Consider the following 23,248-nt stretch of genomic DNA (forward strand, 5'->3'; position numbering starts at 1 on the left):
TGAAATATATGTTGCATATTATAAAATGCACTTATCATTACCCTTGTCTGAGAAATTTGTTTACGTTTAGTAACCTTACTAACTTCAATAGATGTTCACAATCGATTTCCCATCACTTATCTTTTCATGTAGATAGCTACACACAGAACCGATGCACCACTTATTAGAACAACTTTATTAGCTCTTTCCTAACCTAAATTATGTATTTATTTGTTATATACATATCTTATTCGTTCCTATTTCTATTTTTATTCAACTGTGTGCATGCTTAGAAGGAGAAGCTTATATTCGCTTTTTTGCGAGTTTGTTTATGGGAAGAATTTTCAAGGAAAAAATAATTGGTCTAAGAATCACGTTCGAAATTTTTATTCGTAGTAACAATACTCCGAAACAAACAATTAAAAATGGTACTAGTGATTGGCATTATTTACTTGCAATATCATTTTCTTTAATTTTGTTTTATTCGATTTCGCATCAGCATTACCATTTCATACATATTTACTTACAGTTTAAACATGTAGAAATTACATCTTTTTTTTTTTTTTGATAGAATGTATTGATGCTCGACCACCCAGTTTAAAAATTTACTTTATCCAAATTCTTAGAAATTACTTAATACATTGACACATTGAATAATTATAATTGAAATACGACGGCAATTTCTCTGATTTGTTTTTGGACAATCGTGTTTAATATATAAGACGTACGCAATAATGTATTCATCAAAGTAGATATTGCTAGTGGAATGAAGAGATGGCACAACAGACCAATGCCTGATTGTATTAGAACCGTCATATAATTTCTACGAAGAAAGCTTCGTTAGTAATTTATACTTTGTTAAAAGCTGCAATATCCACACTTTGTACAAAGTCTTCATTTTCTTGTATCTTTTCCGTAAGCCAATCTACGGAAACTTTTTCATCTTCTACAACACACGAAATCTGAAGTTTGTGGATTCCAAAGGCAAGAGGAACAAGTTTCGCTGAAAGGAAAAAATTATTTTTATCCTTAATTTAAATTAGATATTAAATTGGTTATAAAGTGACACTCGATATTCGTAACTCACCCGCTCCCCACAAGAGACCATCAGTTTCAATTTTTCGTACTTCGGATTCCATAGCAGCCATATCAGTCTCATCATCCCACGGTTTAACGTCTAATATTATGTTCGATTTTGCTATCAAAGCTGGTTCTGTAAGTTGTTATTATTATTATTATAAAGATATAATGTAATTATATTTGAAATGCAAGTTTAGTATACAACTTACTTTTAGATTTTTTCGCGGCATATGCAGCCAATCTTTCCTCCTTAATTTTTGCAGCTTCTGCATCTTCTCCCTAACAAGTTAAGTATTTGAAGAATTTACAGCACAGATCATAAATAACAATATTTATATTTTAATAGTTGTACAATAGTATTTCTGTTGATTTCATGTAATAAATAGAAAAATATAATTGAATGCATTGGTATTCTGGGAATATCTGGTGTACTATGTCTTGTAAATATCGTCCAATTTATACATTTTTACACCCTACTTGAAAAAACGTATAAAATGTACTAAATGTATAAGTATCGTGCAGAAATGACTTCAAATATAATGGAAGGAGATTAACTGCTTAGTGTCTTTTGCAGTATTTCTGCCCACTTGCCTCTGAATCTGAACCAAACAAATCAACATCGTCGTCATCTTCAGTTTTTTCTGGTAATTTTTTTGGAGTTGGATCACAATTCTGACACGAAGTTTGATTAGATTTGTCTTCAAGATCTTTCACACGTGCTGCCAGTTTATTAATGATATTACGCAATTCTTCGACGACTATTACTGAAATGTTATAACACAGAAAACGTTACATTACCAATAATGTAATTCAACAGCAATATTCATTGTTGTTGAGTAAATTCACATTTACTCAATAATAATTGAATAAACAACACAATATTTACCAAGATCTGTGTTATCCTTTTTGGTATCATTTGGGGTGGTAAGACCAGCAACAGTTGCAATGTCGTCCATCTGTAAAATAATTGTAATAATATAATAATAGTAAACAAATACTATAATAGTATATAATAGTAATACTATACTAACCAAATATGATGAAACAAATGATTTATTAAAATTATAGTTCATTTTAACAAAAACAATGAAATATTACGCCCATGGGTTTGCATCAATATTCGATATTATATTAGTAAGCAGGTTTGAAAATTTGTTATATAAGGGTGTGCAAAGGGTGCAGTACTCACACACTGTAAAGATTGTTTAATATGTTGACGAGCCTTGGCGACCTCATTGGCTAAACTTCCACCAGCAGATAAGATTGGACTAGTAGTTTGTTGATTTCCCTGCATCCACCAATATTAAAGGTCAACTCAGACCAAACTGATTGTTATAAACAATCCAATATCATATCTCCACCCAGATTTATAATTAATGACTACATTAAAATTATATAAAATATATAATTATTCTGTATGTACATAAAGTATAAATTAGCCAAAATGAAAACTATTATTTATTATTATTTGTTTTTAGAAGTAACTTTATATAACATTATTTGTAGTCTAAATAAAATTTTCAGTTCATTACTGTAAACATTCTAGTGTAACCAGGTGGAGATAGAAATTCTGAATGTTCAAAAAGTGAATAAATAATAAGCACAACAAACGATTTGACAGCATACTAACAAGTACTAATTGGTATTTACTACAAAAGAAAATGTTGCAAACAGATGTGTTAGTATTATATGTAAATATGTTATTCAACAACAAACCCAAGGCCATGATAAAATGTATTTTCTAATCAACATACGTGCGCTACAATCTCCTTTTTTTTTACAAAGGAAGAACATGCATATTGTTAAATCACATAAGAATATGTACATATTATTTTTTTTATGTACACACACAATATTATCAAATGTAAGATTCAAATAACGATATAGATTTGAAAGTATTCAATGAAATAGTGATCACAGTTTGTTGCTAATGTGATAGAAAAAAATTAAAAGAATATTATATTTAATAAATATTTTAAAATATTATAAGCAGATTTCTACAATAATCTAGGCAATAAAACTTATATTATGATGAACTAAATACAATTCTGTAAATACTACATTGATGCAGACAAATTTTATTAATATATCCATTACAATATGTACCTGATTAGGTAATTGTTGTATATTCCTTATTAGTGGTGTAATATTTTCTTTCATTTCCTTAATATCATTATTTCCTTTTCCCCTATTTCTATGTCTAGATTCAGCTTTGTTCTTTTTTCCTTTTACTTTTGTATTACATTTCTTAGACACGTCATTTGATGGGCTAGTCTCTTTTTCTTTTATGTCATTGTTAACATTATCAGACTTTTGGTTCTCATCTACATTTTCCTTCTTTTGCATATTGTATTCATTCTCGCTTTTAGTCGTATGTGAGAATGAGACTTTTCTTTGATTTTTAGGATATTTGAGAATGTCGTTTTGTTCAGTTTCAGAAATCAATAATTTATTATCTTCTAATTTCTTAGACTTTGTTTCGGATAAAGAGTTACTGTTCAAAATATCTTGACAGTTATTACTTATTGAAATTTCAGATTTAAGCGAGCAGCTTTCAATAATTTCATGAGACACCACCTTCAAACATGTTTCAAGCTATGCAAGTGGAAATTGATGTCTTGCAATTAATGTATAGAATAAAAATTAAATGAAGCATGTTTCTGTTACATGCTAAATAGAATTCTTATCATCCCAACAAAAACAACTTTATAAATACTTTCAGTGAAAGTGTCATGCAATTTTTTAACTCCTTGAATATGTAAATACATTAAACTATATTGTTGTGTGTAACCATAAATATAAATAAACAAATTGAAAATTGCATTGCAAGTTGTATGTTCTTACTTTTCTGTTGCTAATATGTTTACCACAAAAGCTTTGTATTAAAAAAGATATGCAATACCACATAACTTATTTAAGTATTCAACAAGGAGAGGAATGAAGTTTTTATGAGAAAAATAAAATTTCCAAGACTTTGTGTAATTACAAACAGACAAAGTGTTCCCTATCACCAGATATTCCCTGAAGTGTGTTAGAAAATGTTAAGTTTTTGTTAATAGAGAAAAAAACACAAGGCATAGCAAAAGGGCATACATTAGCCATAGATGTTGGGGCTGTGATTTAAAGTTCTCTGTTTATAAACATACTTTTAAGTACTATAATTTTCAATAAAGTTCTACTCTAGTTTCACTGTAACAAAAATAAATAAAAACCAAATATTTTTTATATTTGTTTTTTTGTATGTTTAAAAACATTTATTCTACCCCAATTGACAATCACCTTCATGAATCCAATAACATTAATATATAATTCAGCAATAAAAATACTTACCTTAGCCATTTTTTCAAAATACAGTCGTTCTGCTTTATCATAGGATGGCTTGTCGAACCATACCTTCTCTTGTGCTAATGCTGATTTTTCCATCTTTTAAGGATTTATTTAATAAGTGAAGATGCAAGTAAATTTCTGTAACATGAAATTTGACCTTAAATTTTTTTTAACTTCATCATACAAAATTATTCAATTTTTCATAGATTTTATTTGTACTTGTATAACTATGATTTATGTGTTTATAACTTAAAAATATCTGACTTTAACAGCATAGCACACATTAGAATACAGATTATATAAGATTATATATTTACACATGGAAAATAAAAATGTTGAAGAAATTCAAATCATTTTTATTTATTGAAAATACAATCTTTTTAATAATATGCATAAAATATATAAAAATGTTATACAATTGTCTTTTTGTTAATATATATCTATATATATATATAAAAATGCTATGTAACAATCTTTTCATCAATCAACAACTTATCAAATAATTATTAATATCCCTATAACCACGTGGTGTGATTTATTCATTAATATAAATAAATAATTTATTTCTCATTGATAAAATAAGTAAGCATCATGTGCTATCATCATCACTATTAAAATATTCAGACTTAAAGGAAGATTTATTTGCTATTTTATGAATAGGTAATTCTAGTTTATATATTTGATTAATCGTTTTTTGTTTATCTGATTTTCCTCTTATTTCATCCAATAAACGATACATTTCTTTTTCTTTCCCATTTTTAACTACACAGGGATGTATCTCTGATGCATTAAAATACTGAATAAATGTTTTGAGCTCATCAAAAGAAGAATGTGTAGAATAGCATACATTGTAAGTTCTCTTTTTTTCTTTATCCCATTCTCCTACTATGCTTGTATCCTTACCTCTCCATTTCATTACAGATGGAATAATAGTCATGATGTGTATATCGAGCACATCATTTCTACATTTTAAACGTGACTTATTATAGTGTTTTGGTGTACAAGCATGAATCTGTGTAGTACTTGGATCATTTGTAACATGATGAAATAATTGCTCGATGCGACAATAATTTTTATACACAAAATCTGTTACATGAATTTTCATATTTAGCATTTTAGAAAGTTCAACAAATAGGAATTCAGAACCATATGTGGCAGAACACTCCAGGATAACAACATTTCTTGGGTCTGTATGTATCCATTTTTTTATGACACTGCTCATTTTAATTAGACTTTCTTCACGTGTAGGCAAAGAAGGAAAATCACAATCTAAAAAAGTTGTATCCAAGTAAATTGTAGTAAATGTTCTAGGTAATAATTTAGAATGTTTGTAATAATGTAAGTTCTTCAACTTTGGAAAGTCTGTTGGATTAATGCGGAAATCGCCGGTGTATAATATCGACACATTATTTACTTCAAACATGAACATTACAGAACCTAAACAATGACCAGCTGAAATGGAGGTAACAGAAATGAGCATTTTCTCTTTACTCTGCAGTTCATATTCTATAACAGTGAGTGCATTAATATTTAATTCTTTAACACAACTTTGAAAATCGTATTTACTTTCTAGTAATGCTTTTGTAATAGGACTACAATAGAGATACTTATTACATTTGTTTAAATACATAAAAAATTCTTTGGATAAACCACTCATGTGATCAGTATGACAATGACTAAGAAAGAATACAGAAGATGATGTTATTAAGTTTTCTCCTTCAAAATGATCCACTGAGATGCCAGGTATCTCCTTAATGAACCCAAGAAAAGTTGACATTCTGCCACATGTATTCCTGTAATTTTAAATCAATCAAGCAAATAGTTTTTTTTATAGAAGCTATTCCACCTTACTAATAATTTCGATTCATGACATGATTTCTAAGTAAAAAAATCAATTTGGTAAATAAATTAGAAACCATTTTGCCACACAATCAAGTACACACGAAAGCAATCAAACAATTAAAATCAAAGTAACTTATGCGATTTTATCACATACAAGAACTTTATTGAAAGAAGATAATAAGAGTAACAAATTTTTATATCGTACAAATGAAATCGTGATGTCACAAACAGAAAACAGATGTTTGCGTATTTGAAGAATAAGATCGTAATTTTGTAGGTTATAATCATAAATTGATTGTATATGTTATTAACGACAGAAAGGGATTAAAAGAGGTCATTTACGAACCAATGGACCGACGATCAATTCTATTCTGAACGAACAATCAGTAAATTTCACGTTGGAACTTCAAAAACACGAATCCGCCATGTGTCGTATTGATCGATTAATTCGTTGGATATGTAACGAAGTATAATTAATTTGAGGTTCGCTGATACTGTAAAACGGTTAACTGGACGCGTTGATTATGTACCAATTGAATATTATTAAATATACCTTGACTCGTCACAGATTGTCAGATTGATGCAACAACTGTCTGCTCGCCAAAATCGTTGTAAGCCGGATATAACGTGCTAATTGAAAAGAAATAGACACAGTGGTGTACGAACGGCAATGGAAGATGTCACTGATACAATCGATCACACTGGCGAATTCAACACACTTTTACTATTTAAAATATTTTCAACTCTCGCTGTATTCTTTACAGAAAAATGATATTAAATTAAAAAATTGCTGAATTTTACGTGTGGAACAATTACTGGCTACTAAATATATAGAGCAAGGTTTAAAAAATTATAATATTGATTTTGCAACATTTTTATCTTAAATATTGTACAGGACGTCTCACGTAAATCAATATAAATTATTTCAAATATAAATTAAATATAATTTATTTCATCGGGTAGTAGACAGTTAAAATAGCGATGAAATCTAAATTGATGATTATGAATAGAACTCGAACTATTCAAATAGTTCTACTGTATATTCGAATACTTTATAGGTACACGAATTCAATGTATAAGTAAACTACAAATATTGTTAATCAAATGAGAAAACATTAATTTATTTACACTATTTAAATAACACGGATACTCGTGTTCATTCTTTTATCATCTGATTTGGATCACGAATCGGATGAATGAAATCAATCATTTTTAGAAGACGGTTAATCTACATCAACATTGTTGGACAATATTGAATCTATTAAACAATTAATAATTACAATTACAAATGTAATTTAAAAAGCAAGGATAACGAACTAATATTTTGTAATAGAATTATATAAGATTTGTTGTATCTTTTTAATACTGCATCTGAAGGAAAAAGTAGGAAATCTAAAAAAAATGTAGACACGTATAAAAGAAAAAAACGTGTTTGAAACGACATGCATAAGCAAAATTGTCATAATTATTTATTATTTTCATTATTCTATAAAATATATCCGGTATATATTCGAGTATTACACACAATGTGCAAAGTAAAAAAATTAGCGGTAATTGATTTGTAAGGATTGGCAAAATTACGTTGGTCGTGAAAGAGGTTGGAAGAGGTGGTTTACGACGTTTACGTTTCTAGCAGAAATCAATTTTCAGTGAAGATGACTGCACAAGGATCACCGACCAAATCGAAGGAATTACGTTTGCCTATGTCAAGAGTGAAAACGATTATGAAAAGTTCTCCTTACGTTGACACAATCGGCCAGGATGGATTATATGTAGTCACGAAAGCTACGGTGAGATTAATGCCAGAACATTTTGAGGTTAAGTGACGCTCGATATGGTTATTTTGTATATTTATGTAGTTTCCATACTTGCCGTTTCGCGGTTTACATTTTTGTAATCTCTATATCTATAATACATCTCATAATTCGAAATTCATTCAACGTATAAACGTATTTCGATAACATTTTATGCATGTGCAGACGTTTTTTCGATTTGGACAATAAGCTATTTTATATCAGGTCTTGGAAATTAAAAATGTAAAAATGAAACATAAGTTTTTAATATTTACTCGCTTCAATTGCCACAATATATAGTACCTACTACTCTCTAATGTAGAGCATATTCAATTTTAACGAATTTCTTTTAAACCATCATTATATAACAATAATAATACTAACAATACAAAATTGTCTTTCATACATTGTATTTGAATGCGTGCATTTTATGAATTTTTTCAGGAACTATTCATACATTATTTAACAGAGGAAGCACATTTACAAGGGAGTAAAGGCAATTCTTTAGATTATAAAAATCTAGCAGAGGTGGTACAAACTAATGATACTTTGGAATTTCTAAGAGAAATAATGCCTAGGAAAATAACAGTGAAACAATTTAAAGAAATGATGGCAGCCAAAAATAGGCACAGTAGCTCAGAGAGTAGTACAGATTCGGACAGTGATAGTGATTCAGAAACAGATTCTTGTACAGACAGCGATGATAGAAAACCAGAGGATGGGAGCTCGTCAAATAGTGATGAAGAAAGTGAAACAAAGGAGAATGGTAAATGTGACTTGGTCAGTGGAAAGAGTGAGAGCGAGAATGAAACTAAAAGATAAGGAAGTGGACATGGAGTTTCATTTACATTACCATAAATAGGTTTAGATTACATAAGGAAATTGCTTATACTTCATTGAAAAAATGTGGTTGTAGATAAATGTTTGGTGTTTATCAGTATTTAATACCATAGATGGAGTAAGAACAATAATTATAGGAATTGAGCATTATTTTTATATGTATTCAATAAGAAAGATTATCACATACTATGTAGGTACATTACAGAAACATTGTAAGCATTTGTACAAAGGAAGGAATTTATTTATTTTTCATAATCTATCAGCCCAAAAAGCTCCTTGCTATTTTTATTTAATTATTGAAAAAAATAAAATGCAGATTCCTCTGTGTTGAATGTATCTTTTAGCTGTATCATTTGTTTTGAAAACTTTTATGCCACATTATAGTATTACTTATAGAAATTGCAAAATAATCCATTAATTCTAGAATACACTTTTATAATAATCACTTGTAACATTTTATTCTTGATGTAATTTTTTTGGTATTGATGTTGATATTGTATCATAATCATCCTCGTTTAATTTAATGGCTAAAAAGTAGATTTCAGCCAAGGCTATGATTAATGCACAAATTATACCTAGTAATAATCTAAATCCAAAGTCTAAACTTCCAACAATCAACTCCACCCCTATGAATCCAAAGGCAAAACCTGCTAGTACAGAAAATACAAATTGTGCAACAGCTATGAGTTGCTTATTTATTTGCTTCACTGAAAAATAAATGAAACACATATTTTTATATATATACATATAAATAAAGTTCACCAAAAAAATTATTTATACTTTAATTCAGTAATCTCACTTTGAAAAGAAATAGTGTCTTCTGGTAGTTTTCTTCTAACTGAGTCAACACCTTTGGTCATAGCTCTGTATTCTCTAGCATCCTGTTGTGCTTTCAGTTTCTGTATTCTAGCTTCTAGGTCAGGATTCCGTGGAGTAATTTTTGGTGTCGGTAATTGTATATCTGCCTGTTCTAATAGTTCATGTAAATAAACATTTTCCAGTTTTGTTTTTCTGTGCTCTTCTAGGTATGAATTCAGCCATCTTATGTCATCCAATTTCAATAAAACATCCTTTCGCCTATCTTTACCAGACTTCTTTAAAGCAACAATACCAGATGGAGCATCGTTAGTTTTTTTAATATTTTTAAAAACAAATTCAATTAACTTCTTATTTGGATTTATTTTTATAGAAGTGTCTTCAATTAATTCAATCGGCATTCTTATACTTTTCAAGTACAAATATTCTATTGCTAACAGAATAACATTATTAGGAAAGTTGTATATGTTAAATGCAGAGTTGGAATTACTTTATATTATATTAGCTATTACAGAGTAGAAAATATTATTACGAGTGATATAATAATATAATAATAGATTCTTTATGGTGTAATATGTAACTTTCTTTCTAGATCGTCATAAAATTCTTTTATTTCGTTCTCCTTTTCTTCGAAAATATTATTTACTTTTTCACACTTTTTACTCATATCATTGACAAACTTCTCCCACTCAAATTTTCTTATTTCCCTGTTTTCTTGTAATGCTATATCCTGAAATTATCATAGAATGTATGCATTAGTGACAAATATGAATCTATTACAAACAATATTCCTTGTATAATAATTAAAGAGTTAGTTAAAATAATTCATACAATGTCAAAATTATGTTCCCTTTGAAGAACTTTCTCGCACATACTCAGTGCAACATCAACATTTGCTTTTAAGCTAGGCAAATGGCAATCCCCAAGTTGCTCTGTTCGATCAAGTTCATTTTCCTTCAATTCTGTTGAGTATTCAAGTATTTTGAAAAGTCGTTCCACCTCCCTGTCACCTCTCTTCTCCTATAAATATAAATCCCCTAATATGTATTTTTAGAGTTAATAAGAAACAAAATGAACAAACAATAGACTTTGTATTAATATTCAACATCTCAGTCTAGAACCACTTATAAAACTGAAATGTCACGAAGTCATGTTGTAGGTTATACTCGATAAGATGTTATCTGAACAAGTAATATTGCGACAACAAGTGTTTTCATTCGTTTTCGTGTATTAGATAACAATTTCTTGCTAGAAATCATTGTGAACAATTTTAGAGTAATACCTTACCTGAAATTCCCGCAGGAAGAAGGAGATTTCACCTTGGGTAAACGGTCGATGATCAAAAAGTCGGCTCCAAATTTCACCGGTGTCTACGAAAACGTCATATCGCGAGTAATATTATAATGAACAGTCGCGATAAAAAAAAAGAAATTTGAAATCTATGAATTTGTAATCAATCCGTATATGCCGCACCTTTAATAATGGCCGCCATGATCTTCAATGATCTTCCATGTAGCGTGTAGTAGGATAGTACTTCGGACACTTCGGTACATTACTACTACTATACTTGACACTATAGTGACGTATATGAACTGCTTTTGTACATTGTGCTAAATTCAAATATTTCTTATACAGGGTGTCTCAAAAATGTTGTAACACATTGAAAGGGGTGGTTCGGGAGGTGATTTGAAACAACTTTTCCCTTAGCGAAAATGTTGTCCGAGACTTGGTTGAGGAGATATTAACAGAAAACCCCGATCAATCAGAGCGCGAGTATACCGTTGGAGCGGCCGTGGTAGCGAAGGCTACGAGCTAAGCGGCCGCGTCCAATGTCCTTCGATGCACGTCGAGTCACTTGTTCGCGTACGAGCACGGCCGTTTAGCACATAGCCTTCGCTACCGCGGCCGCTCCAACGGTATACACGCGCGCTCTGATTGGTCAATGTTTTCCGTTAATATCTCTTCAACGAAGCCTCGGACAACATTTTCGCTAAGGAAAAAGTTGTTTCAAATCACCCCCTGAACCACCCCTTTCAAGGTGTTACAACATTTTTGGGACACCCTGTATACTTATGTGGTAAATTTAATATTTATTATTAAAAAATATTTAAAACGTAATTTAAGTAATATAATAATTTACAATATACGTTTTTAGAACAATTTTTGTACTAAACAAATGATACCTGTTTGAAATAAATGAAATTCAGAAACAAAAAATTATTGATTGTTGATAACAGGGGCTGGGCTCCACGGATAATGTCCGTGGATCACTCCTTGTTTCGGGAGCCGTATCACTTCTTCACATTTGTGGCGCTGATATCAATTTTGTACGTTTATCACACAGCCCTCTGTGTAGTTTATGGCTTAGTTGCTAAGTAACAGCTTTCAAATGTTTTGGCGGGTAAAATATTTTACGCAGAACCAGAAAAACTTACACCCGAGAGTGTATCAATGCTAAAGAAATATAATTTTCCTGATACTAACGATATGATAGGAAGACTTTAAATAGAGTCGCTTCTGAAACCCGAGGTATTTTATCGCGAAGTTGAGCCGCGCGTCCGACATCAAATTACTTTCCTTCTCATGTTACAAAAATGCATTCCGTGAATTATCAATTGAATATTTGAGACATCGCGAGAATCGTCCCGTGGGTCCGAATATACAGTTCACAGTCGATAGTGGGGATATCTGTGGACTATAAAAAGGGACTTCCCTTCGATTCTTTGCCATTCGTGTTGCGAAAGATCGGTATCGATATCGAGCATCGAAACGTCGTCGAGTGCACAATGGATCCCATCCTGCGTTTCACCCTGTTCTTCATCGTTCTACCTGTCACAATGTAACAATTTCACGAATTCTTTTGCTTTCTGTCAGAATTTTTTTCCCGTGATAATATATCTAAAATGGTTCTATTTAAACAGAACAAAAACATTAGATGAAGACCCAAATTAAATAAATCATAATTAATTCAACTAACAATAGCAGTTATTAATACAATTATTAGTCTAACAATCTGTGTCTGCACTGACTACTCGTGTATTTAATTTGATTTCCTTATGGGAGTAATAATTTTCGATTATTAAGTTATTCAAATATTTCCCACCATAATTAAAATGAAATGTATTCCATTTAATATTTCATACGAATTACAACGAGTAACGCATATCTGTTGGATTCAACCAGACAAGAATCAGTGAAGAATACTACATGCTGGTGCGCCGTATTTCCGGTGGGAACATCAAAATCCATAATCGAACACGGGTTTCAATTTGACACGTGTTACGAACAAGGCGAAGAGGACTGTCGCCAATTGTGCATCGCTGTGGTAAGTAAATAATTCATAGATACTGATGTACGTTTCTGTCTTGCGTTATAAGGATAGTTGTCCAAATTTAAATATTCTGTACAGGCGAAATCGATGGAGGCCAGAGCGCCGGATATAATTTGTGAAAATCTGATTACCACAATGAATCTAGAGGTGAGTTGTTACAGACAATAACCTGTTGTATTTGAAACATCTGAAATGTGACATTCAACATTATTTTAAGTATCTGACTTACGGTTTTATCTTCTTAGGTCGAGTTGTATTCAAAAGCCTGTAACGCAACGGCATGGAAGTCCACGGAATTGAAAGGAAAAAATCGAATCTGTTGTATTGAGGGGATATCGATACCGTGCACCGAGGATCGAGAATCGATCGATCAATCATTCCGAACCGCGCTTTTCGCGTAACTCCTCGATCAGTCCTCCTTTTGAAATTTGTCAATATTAGTATTTTAGTCGATTGTTCTTCACTAGAGCAAGAACACAATTTGGTAAGAAAATGTAATTGTGTTCTCGGAATATCAACCATCATTCAACCTTGTTATCTGTATTTTTGATCAAGTTTCGTCTAGGAATAAAATGTACGAACTAAATACTTGCTAAGTTCATTGACGAATGGAAATCCCCTTCATTGTGATTGGTTTTCTTTATATATACAAATGTTTAGCTTTTCGATAGATATACAGGGTGTTCAAAAAAAAGCGTTCAATATTTATTGTATGTTGTATAGGGCACACTGTACCGAGTAAAAAAGCTTTAGTAAACATAGGTCCAAAGGTCAACCGTTTCTGAGATATAAACATTTTTGTTTGCTAGTATCATGATTGACTTACTACTGGGTTTTTGATATTTATAGAAGATTTTCCACGTGTCCACCGCTCATTTCTGTACACGAAATTGAAAAAATGAAATTAATAAACACCGACATACACATCGCATGCGATGGAAGCAAGTAAGTCAATCATGATACTAGCAAACAAAAATGTTTATATCTCAGAAACGGTTGACCTTTGGACCTATGTTTACTAAAGCTTTTTTACTCGGTACAGTGTGTATATGCGCCAGGCAACTTAAACGGAAGCAAACATAGTTGAAAGCCATTTTTTCGAGGCTTCGATCGAAGATTTCGTCCGCCTGGCGAATTTAATCTGATCAGGCGTCGCGCGTCAAAGGCACCACTGACCAAAATCGACGGCTTAAAAGGATTAAACGCTGTCCTCTCCTCTCACCTCAGATTCCTCCTTCGTTCAGAAACGATTATACTTACGCAGTCCGACTCTGGAGCTAGCGTGGAAATACGGAGCACCTCTCACGGATCCCCAGATATCTTCTATTTCGTCAATGGTGTTCAGAGAGCCTCGTCCCAGAAGCCAGTTCAATAGAGGGTTTGTTATCGCTCCCTCGACTTCCTGGAGATGAGTCCTTCGTCGTGGTTCTTCTATATCGACCTTGCCAGCCTTGGGAAGCCATTGTGCGCTCGCGGTTTTGTCGTCCTTTCTTCTCCCGATTTAATGACTCCGCCATTTTCGCGCAACCCTCATCCACCGCCGTCGAAATCTGCTCGACTTCCTGCCTCGCACGAGGCTGACACGATTATTTTCAGAATGGTCCTCTCGATGGCGAGAAATTTGTTCTGAACGATGTTGCGTTTGATCACAGAGGAAAACGCTCGCTCAGCACCTCTTCGTTTTGACCTACTTTTTTAGAGGGATAGACAAGTAGATCTTGTTGCCCATCCACTAGTGTGTAGCGAGTAGTGGTCATCCACTTTCGCGTATCCTTTCGAGTAAGATTAAAGAAAAATAGGGGAAATTACTGATGCCGCCAACCCTTTATAATATTATATTAAGTGCGAAACGTAATTTTAATGAAAAAGTATTTCTTACAAAATAAATTAGGTTACATCGGATGTTCGAACCGCGATCCTGTATACGAGAGTTTACTAAAAATTCTAGTCTATAAATTCTATAAATTCCACAAATTCCAAGTCTATAAATTCCACAAATTCCAGTCCTATAAATTCCACAAATTAAATGAACAGTTACTAATGATTATTAGACAAGAGTTTCGCCCACCTCTGCACAAAACTAGGGGAAGGTATCTTCCGACAAGGGTGTAAAATAAATCTCAATCAGTCGGGAACGCGGATTCGAAGCGGTTTACCCAATAATGTGTCGCGTAATCGAATCTCCGGGGTAACACCGCGTCGAAGATCCGGCGGTTGAGCCCCCGTTCGTGTAAATAATTCTACGCCGGTAGGATAATCAATGCACGGTTATTACCATGTATATACGTCGTTAGTTTGTTAGCCGGGATATTAGTTTCTGTGTGTTTTCGCGCGTGCAAGTGAGCACAAAGGCACCGCGGAATTATACGGGCTCGCAGGGAACGCATCTCGAGCAATCGAATCAACACCTCGTTCTACGCTTTCGTCGTTGGTGCGTTAGGCGTCTTCCATCTGTGTCCAAGGATTATGAATTCCATTTGTATATCTTCAATTCAGGCGAAACCGATTAGCTCTTCGAGGCAATTATAAGAAGGTCCACTTTTTCGTAAAAATTTATCAGAGTCGAAGCTCTGTATTTTCACCTTATTAAATGAAAAATACAGTTTCTCCCACTATCTAGTCTTACTTCATAGATACTAACCTCAAGTCAACACGAATAAAAACACGAGTTGCAAGATGCCAGAGACATCATTTAATTGATCTTTCATTCTGTTTCCTCACTTCGATGTTAATTGTCAACAAGAGACATTTTTCAATTAAGAATCCTCTCCTCTCCTCTCTTCGAGACACTCTCTTCGAGGGTGTCTTTTCGGAGCTACTAAAAACTGTATACCTTCGGCAGGCCATTCGTCCAACATCCGAAGCAGCCTTCGACGACGTCATCGCTCGAAACACGCAGCTTCGGACCATTAATTCAAAGTCACTGGCAGAGCTCCGTATAACGAATACCTCTCGGATGGAAAAAGTGTTGAAAATAGATCAGAGACGAAACAGAAATGCTGGAAGCGAAAAAGAAACAGAAATAGAGTTAGGAAGGGTCGCGAGGGTGGGACACGGCGTGGTACCAAGTTAAGCTCAGCGAAGGAATCCGTAATTAGTTCGTATAAATGATCAGTTTACGGGGGCCAATGGGAGTCACACGAGAGACATATCGGAAAGTAATCAAAGCCCCGTAGACCCGTGCGTGATATTAATATTCATATTAACGGGGCTAATATCTGGAGCGAGAGCTTATGAATCCATGCGTAAGATCTGCGGCATCTAAACAACTTGACGCGCCACTAATAAAGACAAATTGCTTCCTTGGAGTGACACTAATGCTCTAGGACGAGGTAAACTATCGTTTCAGACGTTCAGTGATTGTGATAGCGATCCTCCTATTGCAGGATTCTTAGTAGTTCGCCTTTATCGAACAGGATATAGGTATATTTGATGGGTATCGCCAAAGTTTGTTGTCTAGTCTCCATGTTCTGTTTTCCATGTTGAGGCAACACGATTGCTATAAGATCATCGGTCAGACGTGTACGCGTGTCGCCGACCAATTACTGGTCACGACACCGCTAATGCGTGTGGTCCCTTCCACGTTGCAGACCATGGAGTACACGATTCGACGTGCAAACATCGCCTTAGAGCCTATAAGCCGGCTTAATCCTCCGCAGGCCTCTCACGCCTCCTTAATGTCACTTCAGCACGCGCGTCGTGGCTGCTGACCTGTACGTGGACTCCTTACCACTGGACGGTCCATTGTGTCGCATCTGATCAGAAATCGTACGCTGTTGGAGGAACGGACATCCCTCGAGACACTTGGCGACTCTGAAAGAAATTTCGTAGGATCAGAGGTCACTTTGGTAGCTCCAAACGAGGATGATCCTCGTTTACATTACATGCGCTTTTTTCTTTTTATAGCAAAAGTTCGGTTTCTTTTTAGATAGACCGTGTATATATCAACACATTTCATATTTCATGGCAATCATTTGCGTCTAAACCGTCATGATGGTTTAAAGGCACACATTGGCTGTCGCGTCACGGTATGCAACATTCCCGTAACGTGACGTACAAACACTACTTTAGCTGCCTTAATCTGGCCCGGTGCCTGGTAAGCTTCCGCGTGTGTCTCGCCCCCGATGCCATTACAGATCATACGTTACATGTTACTTCACCTGGAAATCGGCTTCGGAACTACATCTACGGTCGCGTGGCTCGACAAGCGCGACAGAGAGACGTATTTATGCACGTGTGTTTACCTATTAGCGACACGTCGCAGTGGCCGCTTTGCCAGCCGGTGGCTTCCCGCGATTATTGGCTGCTCGCAGTTGATTACCGCTTCGATCCACGGTGAAATTGGAATTCGGTGCCCCGGCAGGCGTACTTTGACGTCTTTCCAGCGCTGGGTAGACGCTAATTGACTCGCGATGACGTCGGCGCTGAGCCTTATGATTCGGGCAACTTTTGATGAACCCGGAACACGCTTGGCGAAATTTCCCTTGCTGAGTTCGTACTTTAGCTAGAGTTCGTGCAACGTTGTCTTCATCTGATTACCTAATTCATTCGTTTGTGTATTTCTTCCTCAACATTTTTTAGGTTCGAAAAGAGTACTTCGACAACCCTTTCGATTGCTAGTGTTGAAACTTTTCAATCTTCGTGTCGAGCAATTATAACGCAAAGTGGATTAATCGAGCTGGCGTCGATTATTTTCGTAGCAATAAAGTCGAGTAATTCTTTGGCCATGGATCGTGATTGTCGTAATTGGTTGAGGAGTTGCCGGATCGACTCCACAGGAACCGGAAGCCCGGTGGATCGGCGCGCGAAACTTCGTAGACCTGCTTATTAACTTATTGCGTCTTCTAAGTTCCCGCTAAACTGATATTAATTACCGTGCTCTCCGGCGCTCTAACTTTGCCCGCCTTGTAGTCGTCCCCCTTCTCGACCCACTTTAAAATTTCTCTCCCTTTTATTCGTCACGCTCAGCTTCCCGCGCCCTTTTCGAGGATCTCCTCCGCGCCCTCGAGGGTCACTCGACGTTCTTGTTAACGGTCAGATCGCAATTTCAGTCGGAAACTCCTTTCTTAAATTTACATTTTTGAATAGTACCTTCGAGTTAGCGAACGAAAGGGGCAAAATTGTTGTCTAGATACTGACACGTTTTATATAGTGCTTGAATTAAAGATCGAAGCTAAATTCTCTGTAAAATACTATGAACAACAACGATATATCCGAATCCCAGCCAAGTCGAAAATGCCACTCCAGAAAGTAACCGATTCGGTATGTAAAGTATCTTCGACAACCTAATCCGTTTACCCCGAACTACCCCCAGTGAATTCGAGCCAAATCGACCTGGTTGTCTGAAGCGAGCTGTACGTCCGCCGAATTTCACGTATAAACGAGCTACACACACGGATAAAGAAAACCAGAATAGCGTTGCGAAAACCGCAAAACCAATACCGACGTGCAAGGATCTTTCACGGAGAAAATATTTCCCACCAGACGCTCCTCCAGGAACCTTATATACGATCGGGGATCCGGTACGGTAAACATGATTCTCCTTCTTCGGCCAACATGTCCCTGGTGGTGTGTCCGAAAATACGGCGGATCGTTATTCGACCCCGAACATGTTGCCAATTTGCGAATTATAAATCGCGCGTAACTGATGCATTTCAGGTGTTTTCCATTTGAAGATAAACACTCGTCGTTCATACTCGACGCGAAGGATCCCAGAGGTGATGTTCCCACTCTGACTCGCAGCATTTCATTTTTGATATTTGTTCAGGCTGCATCGTGGTGGCTTCTAGATTCATTGTAACGGCATTCCCTTAAAAAGGAAGAGTATTTCGATAGCATTTTAAGGATAAGTTTGAATGGATCAATTTGCTTTTATCTCACGCTTCAGATCCTAATCGTGTTTCGTGCTTCTCTCGAGCTGCAAATTTTATTGAAATGTATAAACAGGAAAACCTAGCAAATGCTTGAACGATAATAAGTGCTTACTATTCCATACGAGTGTGTAACTTTCACGTACACTCTACGGCCAATAACAGGCCCCGATGACAAATTATACAAATGATCGAGTGTTTACCTCTTCATCAAACGCTTTATAGGTTGTTTCGCGGCGATTCGTTCGCGTGCAAGTAAACAATTTAAATCATTCCCTGAAAAGCAGTTCCCTCTGCATTTTCCACCGCAGCTGGAGAGCGTTTTATTATGCGGCCACGTGTAAATTCGTCATTTCGCTGTGGATTTTAATGGTCCTTTAGAAAGTATAAATTACGCTTCCAGCCGCAGCGTAAATTCGACGCGCTCTAACGCGGATCGTTTGTTACGTTTCTCCTACGGCGATAATACGTCGATATTATTAAATTCAATGAATTAAGTAATTAGTTGGCTAATTACTTAATGTCAGATATTAATTACGCTGTAACGCGTGATTACATTCGGTTAACGACCAACGCCGAATTCATCGCTCAAAGGGAAAAACTGAGCGAATAAATTTAATTTATTCATTCATCATGGGAAGACAAATTTGATTAAAATTCACAGTAAAGTGCGATGTGCTTGTATCTGGATTGAAGTAAATAGCTTCATGATGTCTGAATTATTTTAAAGACTAGTTACTTTCTTTTATAGATAAAAAATTACTTTGTTTGAATTTTAAAGATACTTTTGTGATGTTTATTACTTATCCAAACCTTGGAAAATCTTATATAAATTTTGAGTGATTCGCAGTCATCTGAAGCATTATACTTACTTAGTCATTGTAGAATAATTTATAATGCATACTACAAGGATTTATTATTAATAATGACACGAACTAATATGTGATTTGAATTCAACGATATAAAGATATAATATTGCCAGAAAGCATTTAATTTGGTCCAACACAAGCCTGGACCAACATCGCGTATGAATTTAATTAATTTAAAAGCATAATGCGGCAATCAAAATTATTAAGCGCAATCCTAGCCACCGAAATTACTCAACGTTAAATAATAATTGGCTTATGAAATGCGGTGTACAGTCGTTTAATGTTCCCTTTTGGAGAAACCACCTGTTTTCATAAAAGGACGTCATTTCAATCCTCTTAAAAGATCATGTATCCGTATTTAATACATTAATTACTCTTGAACTTAGTATTTGAAATAGTAAAATAATTAATACTCAGGAAAGTAGTTTATTCTGACGAAAACATCAACGTAGGTTGAAAACGTTAAATTGTGATGTATGGATTCAGTGCAACAACATACCAATGATGTTACTAATAACAAATTATTTTCAATTTAATATAGATTAAATTGAATTAAAAATTGAAAAGTCTTTCCACGAGCAGGCAGATTAATCGAGCCATTAGATTTTGTTCGAATTTAATTTAAACAAACAGACTGTCCCGTCCTTATCCCATTTTCGTTTCCAGCGGGAACGGCTGACTTGTTACTGACTCGTATTACTTGCGTGTCTGGAAGCACGGCACGTTTCGCGACGTTCCCTTGCCCCACTATTTTCGAGGAGAATAATTATTGTTCTTTCGCGTGTTCCCCACCTTCCTACGTGCCCTCCGTGCTCTTTTCCAACGAAATTCGCGATAGAACGTCCAGAAAATCGCTGTGATAATGGCGCGCTTCCCAAGATACGCTTTCCTGCCTTGTCGCTAATTACGAGAAAATTGTTTTCCTCTTTTCAATTTGGAATTCGAGGCTCGAGAAATGTAGACGGTGCACGGAGCCTCTAATTTTGCAAGGTGGCGAAAGACCTTTACCTACGCCACACGAGGTATAAATATTAAACACTGTAAATGATGCTGTTAAATGGTCAACTTACGGAAGACACCAAGTACATATATATATATATATATTTTTCTTTATTTTGATATTCGTGTTTTAAATTAAATTAGATTTTATTAAACCTAAGCGATGCAATTGGCTCACTCTGCCTAGAGGACGTTTAGAAGATTCCGGTAAAGTTTATTGCAAGAAACAGGGAACGGTGCAGCAGTGCAAGAACTCACGTTGTAATAGCTATCGTTATGCAAATCCGTAGTATCTTTCTAATTGTACAGCTTAAGATATTCGTTACACGAATCCCTCAGGCTATTCAGATTTATTCATCAAATTATTTATAATGATACGTCTGTAAAAAAGGAAAAAAGATACTCTACCATTACACGCGTTCTATAAAATAGTGCACCTTTGTTTTCATTCTGAAAATTCGAATCAACGTAGAATTTTCTAACGAATGAGCATCTACAATTTCAACAAAAACATCACAGTTTGCTCATTAGAACCTGACCCTCGGTTATCGGCCACAGGGTTGATATCTCTGCAAGTATCGCGATGGGAATACAATTTTCCCTCTCGAATAGTCCCTTTAGGCGACATATACTCTTGGAAACACTTTCTTCGCCTATCACCCGACAACGAAATCGCTTTTCTACGAAGCACGCCATGCGTCGAAGTCGTAAAAAAGAAAACGAATAGCCGGAGATAAGAGTCTCTTAAACGGATCGCAGTTGATTCCGCCGATGCGGGAGGGCTCGGGTCGCTCCGCGCGTATTTCTTGCGAGTGGATTAATTACGAACACGACGAGGATATAACCGACTGCGTCGAGCGCCATTACGGGCAGTTTTGAACAAACGAACGAGCGAAAAAATGGGATAGAGGACCAACCAGAGAAGGAGAAAACGAGCAGGCCTCCGAAAATGTTTCCAGGAGATTTACAGGTCGCGGACGCGCGTTGCAATTCGCCCTTAAAGCCAGCCACCCGGCTGAAAAATGCTTGGTCCGGCAGTGGCGCATCCAGAGAGGGTGCGAGCGATTGCAGCCCCATGCCTAGTAAATATCTATATTCTATGTTTACTAAAACTGATAGAGAAAAAGTTCATCAAAATTTTTCACGCAGAATTTCGTTCTCTGTAAGGTTTATTTAAAACATTTTATGATAATTTCACAAATAACGAATATATTAGGTTGTCCCGAAAGTTTCTTTCGCGAGTTGCACTCAATTATTTCATGTGGTCGTGTTTATATAAACAGACAATCTAATTTCATAGATATTCATGTTGTAACAGTAATGGAGCAAAATGAATCGTGCACAATTCAATAATGTAACATGAAACATAAAATGTTGCGCATGTATTACTTATTAATCAAGCGAAAGAAACTTTTGGGACAACCTAATATATCAGAAAAACGAAAAATGTGCAAGAGTTCGTAATTTGATCTTATGTTACTTCAATATAAAGTTTCAATGAGATCTATTCAGTCGTTTATGATTATTTTCCGTGGACCGGATCGCTTAAATATTAAAGTAAAACGCGGAGAAGTATTGCGTTGCGGTCGTGTTCATTTCCCGTCGGCAACCTCCCTTGATAAATTTGTGGGTGCGCCACTGTGGTCTTGTCCCATTCGGCCAATAACGAACATTCTAATTGCGAGTTTAAATGCTCGACCGTGCCGCCTCCTCCCGTCGCGAAACGATTGCGATCTGGATTATTTAGCGACGAAAACCGGGCCCACCGACGCCAATACGAATTTATTCCTCTTAATCTATTGCGAGGTCTGTTCGTCGGTTATTTACAGGCGTTACCCCGTTATACTCGATTCGTTGGAATTTCATAAAACGTGACTCGAAAGCTCGGCCGCGGGAGAACTGATTAATTCCGTCTGGTCCGCGGACGAATCGTTACCGGGCTGTCGGGAAATACGCTTTTTCCTGTATCCGTTGACAGTGTTTCACTGACGTTCGACATGTCGATCGCTATTAGAGACGGATGTGGGAAGATGAAAAGCATTCAACTGCGCGACGAAATGTCGATTTTCAAAAATAATCGTCTTTGTTTAAAGCGAGTCGGCCCGAGGGAAACAAACGCCGAAGTTTGGAGGAATTTTTTCAGAAGATATCTGAGCGTCTGATACAAATACTTCGTACGTGTATCAAAAGTACATAGCTTGAATAATATTTCTGCCAATTTTCACGAAAAACTGTTGATTTATGTAGAAGATACGTCCACGATACCACGAATTTTCTGGTTGCTGATCTCTCAATTTTTTTTTGTTTATTTAGACTGTTATTTACAAAGACGACATATGCTCGGATTGAATATCGTTAAAAATGTGAGGTAGTCGCGATGAAGAGAGGTATAAATGTAATCGTTCGAATTATCGACCGAACGAGTATGCCTCTATTGGCTGTTGTATGTATCGAGGTTAATTTACAGATATCCGGTACGTGTCAGTTCCGTATCCGTACCGT

General features: G+C 35.3%; 6 protein-coding genes across 11 annotated transcripts; 2 read left to right on the top strand and 4 right to left on the bottom strand.

Moving 5' to 3' along the window:
• Positions 1–350: 350 nt before the first annotated feature.
• LOC128873979 (probable elongation factor 1-delta) lies at positions 351–8,058 on the bottom strand. 6 transcript variants are annotated; one of them, XM_054118106.1, is made up of 9 exons: positions 7,971–8,058; positions 4,390–4,524; positions 3,166–3,654; positions 2,249–2,347; positions 1,946–2,015; positions 1,651–1,823; positions 1,269–1,338; positions 1,067–1,192; positions 351–982 (listed from the first exon to the last, which is right to left on the bottom strand). In XM_054118106.1, the coding sequence occupies exons 2-9, from the start codon at positions 4,480–4,482 to the stop codon at positions 828–830; spliced, it is 1,275 nt and encodes a 424-aa protein (XP_053974081.1). In that variant the 5' UTR covers positions 4,483–4,524; positions 7,971–8,058; the 3' UTR covers positions 351–827. The 6 variants fall into 6 exon arrangements, with proteins under 6 accessions (XP_053974081.1, XP_053974082.1, XP_053974077.1 ...); XM_054118107.1 differs by lacking the exon at positions 7,971–8,058 and adding an exon at positions 6,782–6,942 and having other exon boundaries at positions 3,166–3,636; XM_054118102.1 differs by lacking the exon at positions 7,971–8,058 and adding an exon at positions 6,782–6,942.
• On the bottom strand, positions 4,755–6,775 carry LOC128873981 (protein artemis). The gene is made up of 2 exons (XM_054118109.1): positions 6,575–6,775; positions 4,755–6,179 (listed from the first exon to the last, which is right to left on the bottom strand). The coding sequence occupies exon 2, from the start codon at positions 6,161–6,163 to the stop codon at positions 4,976–4,978; it is 1,188 nt and encodes a 395-aa protein (XP_053974084.1). The 5' UTR covers positions 6,164–6,179; positions 6,575–6,775; the 3' UTR covers positions 4,755–4,975.
• LOC128873987 (chromatin accessibility complex protein 1-like) lies at positions 7,590–8,851 on the top strand. The gene is made up of 2 exons (XM_054118115.1): positions 7,590–8,018; positions 8,466–8,851. The coding sequence occupies exons 1-2, from the start codon at positions 7,884–7,886 to the stop codon at positions 8,841–8,843; spliced, it is 513 nt and encodes a 170-aa protein (XP_053974090.1). The 5' UTR covers positions 7,590–7,883; the 3' UTR covers positions 8,844–8,851.
• Positions 8,852–9,001: 150 nt separating this feature from the next.
• Positions 9,002–10,223, bottom strand: LOC128873986 (transmembrane protein 199). The gene is made up of 2 exons (XM_054118114.1): positions 9,661–10,223; positions 9,002–9,568 (listed from the first exon to the last, which is right to left on the bottom strand). The coding sequence occupies exons 1-2, from the start codon at positions 10,076–10,078 to the stop codon at positions 9,318–9,320; spliced, it is 669 nt and encodes a 222-aa protein (XP_053974089.1). The 5' UTR covers positions 10,079–10,223; the 3' UTR covers positions 9,002–9,317.
• LOC128873988 (biogenesis of lysosome-related organelles complex 1 subunit 5) lies at positions 10,151–11,328 on the bottom strand. Its single transcript, XM_054118116.1, has 4 exons — positions 11,151–11,328; positions 10,965–11,047; positions 10,509–10,697; positions 10,151–10,407 (listed from the first exon to the last, which is right to left on the bottom strand). Exons 1-4 carry the CDS (start codon positions 11,167–11,169, stop codon positions 10,240–10,242), a joined length of 459 nt encoding a protein of 152 aa, XP_053974091.1. The 5' UTR covers positions 11,170–11,328; the 3' UTR covers positions 10,151–10,239.
• Positions 11,329–12,216: 888 nt separating this feature from the next.
• On the top strand, positions 12,217–13,580 carry LOC128873839 (uncharacterized). The gene is made up of 4 exons (XM_054117741.1): positions 12,217–12,516; positions 12,861–13,002; positions 13,087–13,155; positions 13,254–13,580. The coding sequence occupies exons 1-4, from the start codon at positions 12,464–12,466 to the stop codon at positions 13,407–13,409; spliced, it is 420 nt and encodes a 139-aa protein (XP_053973716.1). The 5' UTR covers positions 12,217–12,463; the 3' UTR covers positions 13,410–13,580.
• The last annotated feature ends 9,668 nt before the right edge of the window (positions 13,581–23,248 follow it).

This window comes from Hylaeus volcanicus, chromosome 3, assembly GCF_026283585.1.
Source record: "Hylaeus volcanicus isolate JK05 chromosome 3, UHH_iyHylVolc1.0_haploid, whole genome shotgun sequence".
Lineage (NCBI taxonomy): Eukaryota > Metazoa > Arthropoda > Insecta > Hymenoptera > Colletidae > Hylaeus > Hylaeus volcanicus.